The sequence below is a fragment of the Phasianus colchicus genome, chromosome 1, assembly GCF_987193195.1.
Source record: "Phasianus colchicus chromosome 1, bPhaCol1.hap1.1, whole genome shotgun sequence".
Classification (NCBI taxonomy): Eukaryota; Metazoa; Chordata; class Aves; order Galliformes; family Phasianidae; genus Phasianus; species Phasianus colchicus.
In genome coordinates, this window is record NC_143436.1 from 138528666 (window position 1) to 138544729 (window position 16064).

A 16064-nucleotide genomic window follows, 5' to 3' on the forward strand; every position below is an offset into this window, starting at 1 on the left:
TTCAGCCAGTCCAGGACTGTGGCCACTAAGAGAGCAGCAGATCCAAACCCTGTGTTCCCATTGTGAATATTGTGGTGAAATTATAGGATCACTCACAAGCAGTTTATTTAAGTATTTGAGACAGTTGACACATGGGCTCTCAGCAGCCTTGAGTAACTGGCCAGTCTGAAGCATATCCCCTGTTTTTCATACAAAATGCCATGAAATTACTGTTCTACCTACCAGCTGACTCGGGAGTCCCTTCTGCAGACAGGGCATGGTGAGCAGGTAGGGCACACAGAAGGCTCTGCTGAATCAAGCAGGCCTTTGCTGCTGGTGTCAGTGGAGCACAGTAGCTGTGAACTCACTATTTCTTGTGTTCTCTTGTGCTCTGCAGTAGTGAGGATATCTTTACATATTGTTTAATACCAAACTTACTAGTCATTGTACCATCATAAAATTTAGTTGTAATACCTGTTCTGCAAGCAAATTCTTCTTCATCATCACCTCTATAGGCTGAAGATACTCTCCTGCACTGTCTGACTTATGGGGGAGGGATTCAGTTACAGCTCCTGCTCTGTCTTTTCTGTTATCAAATGAACTCAAGCCAGTGCACTTGAAGTACTTGAATGAAATCTCTGCTTCTTGTAACCATCAGGTTGCAGATGTGATAGTGTTCCTTGTTTACTCTTTCCCTTTCCCAGCTCCTTACCTCAATCTCACTCCACAGATCATGTCAGAGGTGAAAAGCTGACTGCAATTTACTTTCTTTTGGTGCAGATATTGATGAGTGCAAAGTACAGCATGGTGGCTGTAACCAGATCTGCTTCAACAAGCTCGGCAGCTACCACTGCTCTTGCTACAGTGGTTATGCTCTTAAAGACAGCAAAACATGTGAAGGTAAGCCTTCCTGTCCTGCCTCCCAACCCAGCAGAAGCTGAGGTTTGGGATGGTAACAGGTGCTCATGCCATCACTGTATCCTAGCTTCTCTGTGGTCCCACCAGACTGCTCTCCAGTGCCCCACTACAGGCCAGATTCACAGAGGTCTGTGGCTGGGGTTGTGCTAAATCAGTATAACTGATCAGTGCTTGTATCCTGACACTGAGAGGAGAAAGGGCTGCCCAGGTGCATTGCTACACTCCTTCCTAATCTCACGAGTTGTATTATATGTGATTGTTGTTTTTATTTTGCGCATTTATTGTTTCATTTTTCTAAATCTACATAAGTGCAGAGGCAAGTAATTAACTGAGATAAAGACAGATAAATGCACTGCCACTGATTGTTAATAGCTGCAGAAAGGCCCTTGTGAAGGCACACCACTGTTTGACATGGCAACTGGGAGCAGAACGTGGAGATCTGAAGTAAATGTCTGAAATGGTGGAGTGAATTTACATAACAGAACTTGAGCAACTGAGATTTTAAAAACTGTTAAGGAACTGCGTGCTAAGACATACACTCATTAGTGATCACAGATAGCTGTTAATGTTTTTTGTCTTGTGAAAAACAAGCAAGTCTGCTTATATACCCCTTATGAATGGAATGGCATGGTACTGAGCAGTTCACATACCTGACTCAACATATTTATGCTAATAGCCAAATAGAGCAGGATTTTATTTCTGTGTCACTTCTGCTCTTTGAAGTGATGATGGTATGGCCTACATGGCATCCCTTCTGATGTGTACACACACTCAAATGAGCTGATGTTACCTTTGGATTGCAGTGTGTATTAGAACAAACACAGTGAACATCACACACAAGCTATGTGTCCATGCCCAGCCATCACGTTGCTGGTGTTCATAGCAGATGCAATTAATGGTAGCTGAGATTTTTAATTGCATTTTAATGCTTTTGTGCATTTTGATAGTTTTCCGCTGTTAATTCCTATCATTTTGTGATACACTACAGCATTAGTTTTTGCCTGCTGATTTTATAGACTAGGCTATAGATAGACTACCACAGACTACTTCAAATACATGGGAAAATCACAAAGTGTAACATGCAGTTGTAGTTTTAACATGTTAGAAAGCAAAGGTAAACATGAAATTCTATACTACAAATGTTTTTCCAGTACCAGGATTTTGTTGGGTATTAGTTACCAAGTTAGAAGAGCATTTGCTTGTTTTTACAGGCCTCCAGTTCCAGTCCATTGCCTGCCTTTGTAGGCAAAACAACCACACAACATCTCTCAGGCAAGACTTGTTCTTTGTGACAGTCCTTCTTCCTCAGTTCCCCTTTACTAGTGCAGATCAGCAGATTTGGATCTCAGTTTTGTGAATGTGCTGAAGGAAAAAAAAAGGTAGTTTGCTCATCTGAGAACAGAAATCTCAGCTTTTCCACAGTCTGAATGCTGCTTCTGTGTTTTATTAAAAATCATACTGCTTTTCCTCATTTCCTGGTGGCTACTTTTTATCCCCCAGTTTCAGCCCCATGGACAGAGTGGGTTTTTGGTTTTGCACAGGGTTGTTCTATTTGGTTGCTCTGTTTCCAGGCTCACTTTGCATTGTTCTTTCCAGTGGTGTTTGAACAGCTTAGAGAAAGAAGCAACAACTGGTTTTGAAAGCCTGACAATATCCCTTATATCTAGCTGAGCTCTAAAAGTAGATTCTTAAAGATACTGGTTTTTCATTTACCAGAATAGAGGGATCGCTTGAGCGTGAGCCCATTCTGGTGTGCAAACAGGGAAGTGATTTTACTCATCTGATGCAGTGTTGTTTAATTCCTTGTTTTGCAGACATAGATGAGTGTGCGGCATCAGCAGACATCTGTGGAGAAGCTCGCTGTAAAAATCTGATAAGCTCGTATGAATGTGTTTGTGATGCAGGCTACAGGTATGATGAGCAGAGAAGGACTTGTGATGGTAAGCTCATAAACACAATAACATTATTACGTGCTCTGAAGCTATTAGAGAAATAATCAGAAGTTGATTGTCAGGGTTCAGTAAAAAAAATTTTTACATCTTATTGCCTTTCACTATTAGTGAGCAACACACTGAGTTTGCAGTGATTTTTAGTGCATGAACCAATCTGTAGGAGACAGAGTACTGAGATTTCTTGAACTTATGAGAAGTATAAGATCCGATGGAAGCTCAGAAGTATCTGTGCATGTTGCTGTCTCTCTTTATATACTGTGGTATAGAGTAAGTACCATCTATGGATATGGAGCACATGAGCACTGGCAGATGAAAGATGCTACAAAATAACACTGCTAACTCTTTTTTTTTTTCACCAAATAATCCATGTTCAGATAAATCTGGGGCTGTTTTCTTCTCTCTTCTTTGCTGGTCTTTGTAGATATAAATGAATGTGAAGAACAGCTGTGTGAACAGATGTGTGTCAACTTGCCAGGGAGTTACACTTGTCATTGTGATGGCAGAGGGGGAGTAAAACTTTCCCAGGACATGAATACATGTGAGGTATGTCCGACTTCATTGATATAACTGCAGAATGGACTTCTAATTTACACTGCAATTGAAAGTAACTGACAAAGCACTGGACCAAAGCCATTTGAGCTGAGTGACCAGCAGGAGGGAGTCAGAGTACCAAGCGTACATGAGCTGGGGGCAGTAGCTCACCTGGTAAGATAGAGGGGTCTTATTAGCCCTTTATGGAAGTCTGTTCACTCAGAGTCTCTCTTCTTAGGCTTCTGCTGTTCCAGTCTAAAAAGAATACGACAGTGACCATACAATAGAATCTCACATTAATCTAGATTGAAAAAGACCTTCAAGATCACAAAGTCCAGCCATCAGTGTGACTTGCCGAGTCCCATCACTAAACCATGTATCTTAGTTCTACAACCACACATCTTTTAATTACCTCCAGGGACGATGAATCCACCAATTCCCCCTTCCAATGCTTGACCAGGGTAGCCCAGCCAGGCCTCTGTTAAGCCATGAGTTACGTCTAGCTGCACAAACTGATCTGAGTTAGGCCCAGTAGGACCAAGAGAAAAGGTGTCGGGGCATACAATTTAAGTTGCAAAACAGCACTAGGGCTTTATACATCCCTGATCCAGGCATTTGATGGTCTTCAGTGGCAAAGGCTCCTGTATAAACCAGCCAAGAGCTGGTAGTGTTGCAGGCACTGAATTGCAGTAGAAAACCTTATGCTGTACCTTGAGAATGTGATTTCATTTCACAACAGGAAAGCATTCAATCAAGGCAAAGAGGAGAGAGGGAAGGAAAGATGAAATGTTCCCAGAACTAAAACAGATATTTTGAGAATTAAACCACTGAAGTGCCTTAGCCTGCTGTATGTATAGCAGCTATGTGTTTGAGAAAAGAAGGCAAACTGCTTGGTTCTTATTCTGTTGTGTGAGAAGAGTAAGTGCTCAAAAAATGTGTTTTGATTATAGAACATAATACCATGTGTGCCTTTTGCTGTTGCAAAAAGTGTTAAATCCTTATACCTGGGGAGGATGTTCAGTGGGACTCCTGTCATCAGACTGCGCTTTAAGAGGAAACAACTGACAAGGTGAGGACAATTTTGAAGGACAGTTGAATGTGCTGGCCAGCTTTGATGCATGCAGTGGAGTCACTGAAGTAATTATTGTTTCCATGACCATGTTTGTTTGTTTGGATTATGGAGTCCTGTTTTGCAAAACATTATCCAAACCAGTAATTGAGAAAGGCGGTCTTGACCACAGAGCTACTCAGATAATTACTGAAGTACAGTAATGTATTTCTTATTCTTGATTCCCTTTTAAAATCCATCTTCACAGCTTAAGTCTTTTCAAGAGTGCATTGAAAGCTAGTATGTTTTAACAAACCGTAACTGCTAGAGCTGCTGCTATCTGTATGGAAAGTACTTGGTGGTTTTTGAACTCTGCATAACTAATTTATTTCTTGACACCTGTGCGGTCAGACTTGTGGCTGAGTTCGACTTTAGAACCTTTGATCCTGAAGGTATCCTTTTCTTTGCTGGAGGCCATCAAGACAGCACTTGGGTAGTGTTGGCTTTGCGCAAAGGACGGTTAGAGCTGCAGCTGAAATACAGCGGAATAGGCCGCGTGACCAGCAGTGGACCGCTCATCAACCATGGCATGTGGCAGACGGTGAGTATGGACTGCTTCTGGGAGCTTACCTTTCTTTGCTTCTTCCTTCTGGGCTCTGTTAAGCATGGCTAGATTCTGTGTACTCTTTGTATTTTTGAGAAGATGCTTTTTCGGCCTATCCGTTTGAGCTTCTGCTTGCACACATTGTCCATGGAAAGGTGGAAATGGGATGCTTTTCCAAACAAGTCAAATCTTACTTTATATCCAATGTGAACTAGATAGCAGCACTAGTTTGCATTTGACGTTACTTTGAGAAGATGCCCTCTAGTTGGGATTTGGCAGGGAGAAAGAGGAAGATCTTTTAAGGAAGTCTCCAAGAAGGAGGGTTAGTTTTGTCTATGGTACATGTGTTTGTTACGGGTTATTTATTGGTTAAGTGACAGGGCTCAGCTCTGGGCCTTGACAGATCTATTATGCTACAGTATGTATTTTTTTAATTCTTCTAGCTTGTTTATAAACAAAACATTCAGTTTCCCTTGTAAATATATTGGGGTCTGTTAGAAATGGTGTGACTTGCTGCTTATTAATAACATAATCCCAGCAGTCTCAAGAGAAGATGCACTGCATCTTGGAGTTGGTGAGGCTTTACTTTCTTGGCGCTCTCAGAATATCTCCTGATGATTCAGGAAGTATCATTGAGTATTACCATTTGTGGCAGGATCATAAGAAGAGTCCTGTAGCAGGATCTATAATACATTAGCAATTTATATATGCCTTTTCCCCTTTTTTGTCTTTTCTCATTTAATTAGATCTGTTATCTTTAAGTTGATGTGTCTGTTGGGCAGTAAGTAGGAAGTTCTTTGTTAACTTACACAGGAGACAAATACAGATATGAATAGCTGAATCATTTTCTGTTCTAACTTTTCTTAGCATTAAAAAAAAAAATAAAATTACACATTAAAGAAAAAAGGTGGGAAAAGATTATAATTATAATCTTATAATTATAATTTGGTAAGCCATTTAAGACAGGAGTGTAACATATTAGTTGAGTGCCAGACCTCATTATGAAGGAATTAAAAACTTTCCTGTACTAGTTTTGGTGGGAGATATCAGAAGTGTATTTTCTATCTTCAAGTAGTGCAAAATGTTCAAACACTTGGGAGTTGCAGAGTAAACAATACAAAGGCTGTGTTTGCTTCCTGCAAGGAGAGAAGGGAGTATGATAAAAGTAATTATCGTTTTTAGGCAGCAAGTACAATTGCTGGTCTCCTGCCAATCCTCAGTGCCAGGGCTCTTATCTCCATGCATTGTCATACCCAAGAAATTGGCTGAGTTGCTGCAGCAGTGTGATTGGTTTGCTTTTCTGTAGAGATCATAGAATCATGGAATATCCCAAGTTGGAAGGGGCCCATGAGGATCATTGATTCCAGCTCTTGGCCCCACATAGCATCGCGCACCATTCAAACCCTATGTCTGAAACCATTGTCCCAACCCTCCTTGAATGCCAGCAGATAGCTCTGTGAGTGCTCTGGTGTCTGTGTTAGTGACCAGCAGCCACGTGGTGGGACAGAAGTGCCATTGCAGCTAGCAGTGCTGCTGTTACCTTGGGCTAAATGGGACCATTTCTCCTTTTTCCTTTGTCTGGTGTGGTTTTGAATTTGGGAAGTCCTATTGAGAAAGGCTTATTGCTTTTAACCTGTCTCCATAAAGCCAAGTGTGGACTCCCATGCATTTTTCAACTTCATCTTTAGTGAAGCACAACCCAGATCTCCATGGTCACAGTCCAGACTCAAGTGCCATTTGGGAGCTTCACTCTGGACTTCAACCTGCACAGGATTTAGCCATTAGTTTTGGTTTAGACCCGGATTTTGGGTATTGGTGGGAACTTCACAGATGTGAGGAAACAATAGTTTTCCTATTTAACTTTCAGCAGATAGGGAAAAAAAAAGTTATTATTTTATTGGCTATTTAAAAGCAAATCATATAAAAAAATCAACAGTTCTTGATCTCGAACAAAAATTCAAGAATTTTGAAAACTTCAGGCCAATATTTCTACTCTCTGATGTTGATCTGTCCTAATCTACTTCTAGGTGATTATTCCCAGCATTGGAAACACAAACAAGCAAGCCTCAGGAAAGCTTTTAATACAGTGTGTTATCCAGCTGAATGAGGTGGCATGTATGATTTGAGAGTAGATAATGCAGTCATATTTTGTTTGTCTTGATTTCACCCCCCAAATCATCATTTATTTTCCTATTTGCAGTGTGTAGTACTAGTACGTGGACAGTATGGTTGGCACAAATAACAGCTTATTCAGGCTGACAGTTAAGCAATCCCAAGCAGATTCACCCTTGGCTCTCACCCAGTAGCTGTCTGTAGCCCAGTCCCTTCCCAAGCTGCCCACTTGCTTTTGAGCAAGGAGCAGAGAGAGTTAGCCAAGGCAGGATGCCAGAACACAAAATTGTCTGCCCTTATGGCTAAACCTTATGGGATCATTGAGCTATCTCTTGGCAGTCTCCAAGCAGACTATGGCAGAGTACTCAATGCTCTTTGCAGCAGGATGAGCCATTACCAAAGGCTGTTGGGTGTTAGCCTTGGGCTTCTCCTCCTCTTCTCTCCCCATGGAGCTGGCGGCTTCGTAATGTTTCTCTGTACAGCCTGGTCTCTCGCTTTGTAAGGATGCAACTTGTCACAGGTTGTTGTTCCTGTGTGACACCCTGTGTAAAGCAATTCCACTCAAATTGTGGCAAGTTTTTGAAATTTCAGTGAGGATAGACTGTTCCTTAAAGCAGCTTTTAGGAGATGCAGAGATACAACTCGCAGAGACCTTCTGAAAGAAAATGTGCCTATTGCACATTTTTATGACCCTCTCCAATGTGACATATTCGATTATTCTTTTTTGGAGGTCAGCACTTTACAACTACACTTAGTGTGGCTGGAAGGCTTCTGTTTCCTTCACTGGGCCAACAAAGACACCTTCTTGTCTGTCTGTCCAACTTTTCCTTTCACAAGCTGTCACAGTAGGAAGTTTCTCATTAATAACAAATTACTGCATTTAAATTTTGTTTAGAGCAACCTACAGATGTCATGTAGATGATCCTTTCAGTTAGTTGTGATGCTTTCCTGGAGTACCCGGGCTGTCTTTGCCATTAGGGGAACTCCAGATTGTTGAAGGTGGAACGTAACTTAACAGGTAAACAAAGAACCTTGGTAACACACAATATTTCTGCATCCTGGGGATTTTGCCTGTGGTGTCTGTCCTTTAGTTCAGGCTGCAGCTCATTTCATACTGACATTTTCTGTTTACGATTTTATTTCTTCAGATCTCTGTTGAAGAACTCGAGAGAAGTTTGGTTGTAAAGGTCAACAAGGATGCAGTTATGAAAATAGCTGTGTCAGGGGACCTGTTTACCCTAGACAAAGGACTGTATCAGCTGAACCTGACAGTAGGAGGCATTCCCTTCAAAACAAAGGACCTTATTGTGCCGGTAAGAACAGCACGATCACTTCTGTTGTTTTGCAGGTCTGAAGGGGTTGATTTCATTGATTTGTGTTGGGGTAATGTAGAGCCCTTCTGAGAGTAGTTCAACCTGCCCTGAAACAGGCAGCACTGTCGCCTTCTGGATACACATTTCTCTCCACTGAGTATAGAGAGAGATGAAGTCAGGAGCAAAGCTGAGACTCTTGGTGAGATTGGGTGAGATGTATTCCACTTCAGGCCTACAGAATTAAGATACCACAGGACTGGAGCACATGGCAAAGCCCTGAGAACTAGCAGTGACTGTGCTGTCTTGGAGATGGTGAGTGGCCTTGGCATGCCAACAGACAGCCCTGGGCAAGGATAACATTGTGCCCTGCAGGTTTTTATACTGTGACCAAAGTTTGAGCTTCATGGGTATTGTATCACAGCCATGTTGCTCCTGGCTTTTACTCTTTTGGTGCTGTAGGAGCCTGTTTTTCCTCATTTCTTCCTTCAAGTAGGTAGAGCATACAAATGAAAGTTAGGGCACTCTGTGGATGAGACTGGATGATGCTGCATGTCTGAAATGGCTGCTGCTCAGGTTGTCTTGCATGTCCACCACACACAGAGCTGGCACCTTGAAACTCAAATTGGCATCTCCTTGTTTTTAAATGAGGTGACAAGCTTGTGGCTAGGGGACAGGCAGCGCAACAGCTGAGGCAGGCTTCTGTTCCTCTCATGGAGTCATTCAGGGCCAGTGTTTCTCTGAAGCACTAAGCCAGGGGTGTGGTCTGGATATGTGATTAAAAGCCAAAAACTCCTGAGGTTTTTATCCTGGCTCAGACACTTAATTCTCTCTGCTTTGGTTATTGGGGAGAATGGTGCTGGTTGAGGTGCTTTGCAGGGAGCCTTCTCTCTACATACTACCTTGTGTTTTAATGCTGGAGTTGGGTCCAGGACAACAGCATGAGAAGCTGGAAGGTGTGCAGAATTAGCATGCACAGCCACCCCTTTCTTAAGCCAGAACACAGCTTCTACCATGACCAAGCCCAACATGATGTGTGTCATGAAGGCTATTTTGCAATGACAGAAAGGAGTTATTTTCCCTTCCATTTGGCATCCAGTGCTCACAATGCAGAATTATGGGAGTCACAGAATTCTAGCTATAAAGCTTTAGAATTAATTGCAGTAATGCTGTGCAGCATGTAAAAGCAGCAGAAACATTACAACCAAATGAGTGGTTCCCCTAGCCAGTGCCCTTCAGTCCTGAAGAAACAAGCTGAGCCCAGAGCAGTTTCATGGGGAATACTGACCATTCAGGTTGCAGTATCAGGGTTGCTACCAGTTGGTTTCCATGTTTTTGGCAATTCAAAGTGATTTATCCTATTTGATATCATAGTATCTTCTGCACCTGAAATAGCCATTCTTCATTCAACAGTAGTTTAAGGTGTGAGACAGTGATTTTCTTCCTAGATAAACCCTCGGCTGGATGGCTGCTTGCGGGCATGGAACTGGCTGAATGGGGAGGACAGCACTATCCAAGAGACCATAAAGATGAATGAAAGGATGCAGTGCTTTGCTGTAGCAGGACGAGGGTCTTTCTATCCTGGCCGAGGTTTTGCTATATTTAATCTTACTTACAGTAAGTACTTCTGTTGTTTTTTTCTGACTGTTGTCCTGCCATTAAACATATGTGGTTAATAAACAGTTATAATTCTGTAGGTATGCCTAGCTCAGTGTTGATCGATGCAGAAGAGACTGCTAGCTGAGGATGGCGAGGAAGTGGCTAAACTTGTGATTCACAGCAAAGCAAGGCTTATTTATCATGGTTAGCTAGTAAGGACATCACCAACACAAGTTAGGTTCTCTGTGTGTGGCTCCAGCAGTGCATTTCACACCTCAGCTGTCTCCAGATCAGCTACAACACTGGAAGCTTCACAATCCCTCTGTCAGCAGTGAAGCTGCCTCTAGCGTTGTCCATTCTCCTGAACAAGGAGAACTGCAAGTTGTGGTGTCTGCTGTCTGTCACAGAATCATAGAATCCTTAGTGTTGAAAGGGACCTCCGAAGGCCATCTAGTCCAATTCCACTGCACTGAACAGGGACACCACAGCTAGATCAAGTTGCCCAGGGCCTTACCCAGCCTGGCCTGTTTTCCTGTCTGTTTACCATACAGATTCAAAAGCTGCAAAGTATGGACAAAGTGCAGATGAGAGTGTTTCACACAGATGAGTCCTCAGCACCTTCATTTTTATATTCTTCTTTCACCTACAGACAATAATCCTCCTCTTTTGTTGGGGAGATTATTTACACTTAGAGTATTGCAAAATCTGATGATCCAGCATAGCTAATACATGTGGGGAGGCTGCAGAGACAGTGGTCTTCATAGCCAGCATCAGTGTTTGAATTACAGGGGCACTGAGTCAGTAAGGAAGATGCCAGCAATTTTAATTCCAAGTTCAACAGGTGAGATACAACATCACGCAATTCTGACAGGGTGATGATCAGGAGGTGGTTAGTTGGTGATCAGTGTAGTGTGCTTTTTCAATTTAATATAGGCTTTTATAGAAGCGTATGTCAGATTTGGACTTAGATGCCTTAGATGATTTTTTGACAGTCAAGAACAATGCCAGAACTGGGTGCCATGCCTTGCAGCAGTTCTCTAAATATCATGGCTTGACAGCTGTGAGAGTTTGAATCTCCCTTTGTGATAAAAAACGAAACTTCGTCTTTTGACATTCTGCAAAGCAGGAGATTGCAGAAAGTAAAAAGAGGAAACCAATGACATTTTCTTCTCTGATTGTATGTTCAGGTGCTTTAGCATTTTTTTTTGTTAAAGAAATGTAGCAGTCTGTTCATGTGCTTATCCATCTATCCATCTCCTGACAGAAACTGCACATTCTACTATTTCACCTTTTATTCTTATGTCTGTCTTGCTACACTATTTTTTTTTTTCTTTTTGTAGTGCAACCTTCCTCTGGGAATGAAACCAAAACAAGTTGGAAAATAGAAGTAAATGCTGTAATTCAGCCAGCAACAGATACTGGTGTGATGCTTGCTCTGGTTACAGAAGAAGCATCTGTCCCTCTATCACTATCTTTGATCGACTATCACTCCACAAAGAAAGTGAAGCAACAGGTACAGACTAAGCATTTTTCTACAGAAGACTCCTTGCTATTTTGGGGACCTGGTAGTCATTTTTCACAAAACAGCTGTCAACTTACGCCTGCTTATTTGCACTTGCCAGTGCAAGTCTGGGGCTGGAGTGCTGAAGTCCTGCCCATTAAGGATCTGTGTTGGACAGTTCTTGTGAACTCTTTGCAAATGTAGTCTAAGTAAAAGATGGAACCGGTGTCTTGAGTGCCGGCATATTTTGTTAAAATTTTCTGGCATAAAAGCTGTTCAGCATCATAAGGGAAGGATTTCCATTCTCTGGAGTTCTTCAGTAATAAACACAAAGCAGACAAGTTTAGGTGTCACTCCAGACCTTGTGTAAGTGTGCCTAGGTATAATTCAGCTCACTTCCTCTTTGCTCTTCTTTCCCTTACTGTCTAGTTCATCATCTTAGCCGTGGAGGACACAGTTGTGTCCAGACTGGCACTAAATCTCTGCGATAAGAAAGAACACTCTGTGGACATCCTACTCAAGAAAGACCAGTTATCCCTGAGGGTAGATGGGATGGAAGGAGAGAGTGAATTAAGTACCTCCGAGTTAGAGGACAGCCTGTCCATCTTGGAGAGCTCTTTGCAGTCAGCGGTGAAGACGTACGTGGGAGGATTGCCAGGTGAGCAGCAGTTTCCTAGTAGAGCATTCAGTCTCTCACCTCACCTTGATGAGATGGCAGTCAGGAAAACTGTCTCAACTCATTGAAACAGGAGCCTCGTTCTATGTTTCTGCTTGTGCAGGCTTTGTCTGCAATACAGGCATCTGATCTCAAGAGATGTGAGAGTGTACTTGACTTTTTTTTTTTCCCGAATGATTGTGTCCTTTGAGGACAGTTGGAGACAAAAATAGGAAGAGATCTTACTGGTCAGCAATAGGGATGGTTTTTCTGAAGGTTCATTAGGTGAGAAAGTATGAGCTTTGTGCTCATAACTTACCTAAGTTCTCCTTGTGGGGAGATTTCAGTTCTCATCTGTACTCCACAGCAGACTTTGTAAATGCCATCAGCTTTGATAGGAAGCATCAGAATTGGCCCAAAGATGTCATGAGGGTTAAACATTTCATGCCATAGCACACAGCACCTGGCCTCCCAGCTTCTCAAACATATGTGTCAAAGTTTTCTACTGTTTTATCTCTAAAATCTAATCTCATGGTCTGACTCCCAGGTCTGTATGGGCTCCTGGTACAGAAGTTCTCTGATAAAATGACTCATTCCAGCAGTCATGAGTGACCTCACATTGTCTGACTGAAGCTTGGGAAGCATGGTGATTCCCCCTGGCTCATGTCCTCTTCAAGCTGAGCAGAGCAGTCCATAATTTGCACATCTCCTCCCAGCAGAGGGTACTTAGGGCACAACCACGGGGCTATCAAATTTTTCTGGTTTTTCAGCAACTCAGCTTCTTATCACGGGTCAGTTTGCTCTTCTGCTCTAAACCTGAAAGATCAAACTTTCACCTGAGTCATGAATTCTGGCTGAGTCAGGGGGTTGCTTCTTGTTCTGGCTGGACTCGCTTATCAATGCTGAGTCCCCAGATAACGGCCTTCCCCAGAGCACCAGGGTGCACTGTGAGCCAGCCATTGTACAAGCAAGAGATGGAATATGCTTGACTTCAGGTCACCCTCAAATACACAAACCAAGTCCTGTTCTGTAGCTGCTCCGAGTTCTCTGTTGTTAGCTCAGACTAACTGGGTGAAGCACAGATTTCATTAACTAGAGCTAAGTGGTATCTGTCATAGCTATGGCTCTTGGATCCATTTGGCTTCTGTGGATATAGATGCTTTCCCCTTTTGCTCAGTTCTACTGAGAAGCAGGAATTCCTGCCTCTGGTCTGCTTTTGTCATTGAGTGGAACCCAGCACTCGCAATGTCAAACCTTGTCACTCTGCCAAATGAATAAACATTTCAGCACTGCGGTTGGATTCATCACTCTGGGTTAAATAACTGTATCGAATGGTCAGACCTAAGTGAGTTTGGCTCATTCAGAGTTTGATAACTTTACATTGTTTTTTTCCTGATTCATTACTCAGTGGACAAAAAAAAACAGTGCAGTGGTCACGCTTAATGTCTTTGGTCTGTTTGCAATGAAGAATCCTGGGTCAAGATATGCATGACATTCCATAATAAGTACAGGTAACACTGTAGATGCAAAATAAATAGTTAAAGAGGGAACACATAAGTATTTACTCTCTCTTCTGCGATATTTTTAATTCTAATAAATCCTAAATGATGTAAGTTATATGATGCATAGGTGTTTGTCCAGGCAGTGTGTATACCAACCAGATGAATGGGCCTTTAAACAAGACTTTTTGCTCTTTACAGGACCACATTTCAAACAGATCCATTTCTAATCATAACAGAAAATTTGACCAGATTTGCAACTGTAACACAAAGAAAATCTTCTTCAAAATTATTCCTGATTGTATCTTACAAATCCATTTCAAAGGATGTTCCTTAAGCTCTGCCACACAGGACAGCAATCTCAGTGATTCCTTTGCTGAGTGTTGAAGACATAAAGCACACAATGACAGATTCTTCTGACTCAAAACGTAGTTTAAATTCACGTGAGGTACTGTAAGACAGGTGCCCACTTCTGTGTATGAGTACAGTTGTCTAAAAGGCGATCATCTGACTGTAGGTACGACAGGTATTTTTGTAGAAGATGCCCTCAGAGATGCTTGTTTTTCCTTTGGCACAGATGTTAACGTCACCTCCACTCCAGTCACAGCATCCTACCATGGCTGCATGACGGTGAAGCTGAGGAGCAAGGCGCTGGACTTGGATGAGGCGCTGTACAAGCACAGTGACATCACATCCCACTCTTGCCCTCCAGTTGAGGCAGGTCCGTAGGTACCACTGCAATGCGAAAGTTTTGTACTCAGAAGAAACTTTCAATGCTTTTTTTTTTTTTTTTTTTTTTTTTTAAAGATATAAATTATTCAGACCTACCGCACTGCGTGTATAGTTTCTCTTTAAACACTGAAGTTATGTAGGAGCTACTGATTCTTATGTCAGATTGATTATTGAAATAATCCTTTGCTTTGAGGTCTAAAGGTTGTAATATATTTGTAAATAGTTCGGAAGAATAATATTAAGTAAGGCAAAAGTACAGAATATACTTAAAGTGAATGTTATGTTTAGACTGTAAGAGACAGTTTTATCTGAAATTCGGAAAACCTGGTAATATATGAGTGTGGACTGGAAGAAAAATAATAATTCTGTATTATTTTTATTACCAACACTGCTTTCTGATTTGCAAAATATGAAAGAATAAAATATTTACATACAAGTTCTTAATTTACCTGTACTCCAGTTATTCTGTACTCTGCTCTTTGGCAGTAATATCTCAGGCTATGCCTGATGTGAAAATGAAACTAATGAGTGTTTCATTTTGGTTTTCTTTGTGGCTGGGGATTATGTGCTTATGTCAGTATTCCATGGGCTGTAGAGCAAATGGTTGATGCTATTGTTATTGCTGCAGTTTCTGGTACTGCAGATAGAAGACTCAGTTGTGACCTTTAGAAAAATTCTGATCAGCAGAGAATGGGAAACAAAACTGGGTCAGCAGGAAACAGAAGGAAAGGTTCCATAAGCTGAAAGCCATATGACTTTTCTGTCAGTAACCACTGAAGCTAATGATGAGGTGTCAAGAACTGGGAATATTATGTGGTGATGACATTTTTTTGCTGCTTGATTTTTAGGTTGGCTCATTCACTGTGAGCATAATGGGAGCACAGAGGCTTGTGATCGTGAGAGCTCGCCAGGCCAAATTGCAGTGCAGTGAGAATGTGTTTGTGGGTTTGCTCAGGAGAAGCTGTAGCATTTAATGAAGTGCATTTAATTTTTAAGCTGTCCTTGTGCAGTTGGGGCAGGCTTTGCCTCCCCTGCCTCAACATGCTTAAATCTTGCTTTATTTGGTGCTTGCCTTCCATCAGGTTAGAGTAACAAACTGAGACAGAGAGAGAGATGCTGTGGTGGAAATCCACATACTGGGAAACTAAGGTGACCCAGAGATTGTGGATTAGTCTAATAATCTGCACCTGACAACATCTGTGACCAATATCTGGAGACACAGCAGCCCCAGAGGAAAGGATGGAGGAGGGTGAAGACTACCCCAAACTTTTACTGGTGTTCTGCCTTACTTAACAGAGGAAAGAATTCTCTCAGCCATTAGGCAGCATGACATCATAGCTCCATATCATGGCCGAGTGAAGCAGCAATGATGCAGTAAGGCAGAAAGACAAGAGCTTTATCACTTTCAGCCAACCTACTCTTTTACACTTAGAAAAAGACCTGTCAGAAGGCCTGTTTATACTCAGGTATGACCAGATGCTAGTCTGAAAGGATAATTGCAAACTAGACATCAATAACAGACAGATTTGCTGGCAGACTGTGCATGGATAGTAAAACACAGAAGCAGTCCTGTGCTTTTGCTTTTTGTTGCTAAGCAAGAGAAAGCAAGTTACTCCCAAGAGAT

At 42.0% G+C, this 16064-nt stretch overlaps 1 protein-coding gene across 1 annotated transcript in view; it reads left to right on the top strand.

The window, feature by feature from the left end:
• The window catches only part of GAS6 (growth arrest specific 6), a 36573-nt gene extending 22065 nt beyond the window's left edge, over positions 1-14508 (top strand). The window contains exons 6-15 of the mRNA XM_031613766.2: positions 760-879; positions 2712-2837; positions 3271-3392; positions 4331-4449; positions 4840-5029; positions 8293-8457; positions 9903-10071; positions 11394-11566; positions 11984-12212; positions 14286-14508. Of these exons, the coding sequence (XP_031469626.2) occupies positions 760-879; positions 2712-2837; positions 3271-3392; positions 4331-4449; positions 4840-5029; positions 8293-8457; positions 9903-10071; positions 11394-11566; positions 11984-12212; positions 14286-14437 (1565 nt within the window). The 3' untranslated portion in view covers positions 14438-14508. The remainder of the gene's footprint in view (positions 1-759; positions 880-2711; positions 2838-3270; positions 3393-4330; positions 4450-4839; positions 5030-8292; positions 8458-9902; positions 10072-11393; positions 11567-11983; positions 12213-14285) is intronic.
• Positions 14509-16064: the final 1556 nt, after the last annotated feature.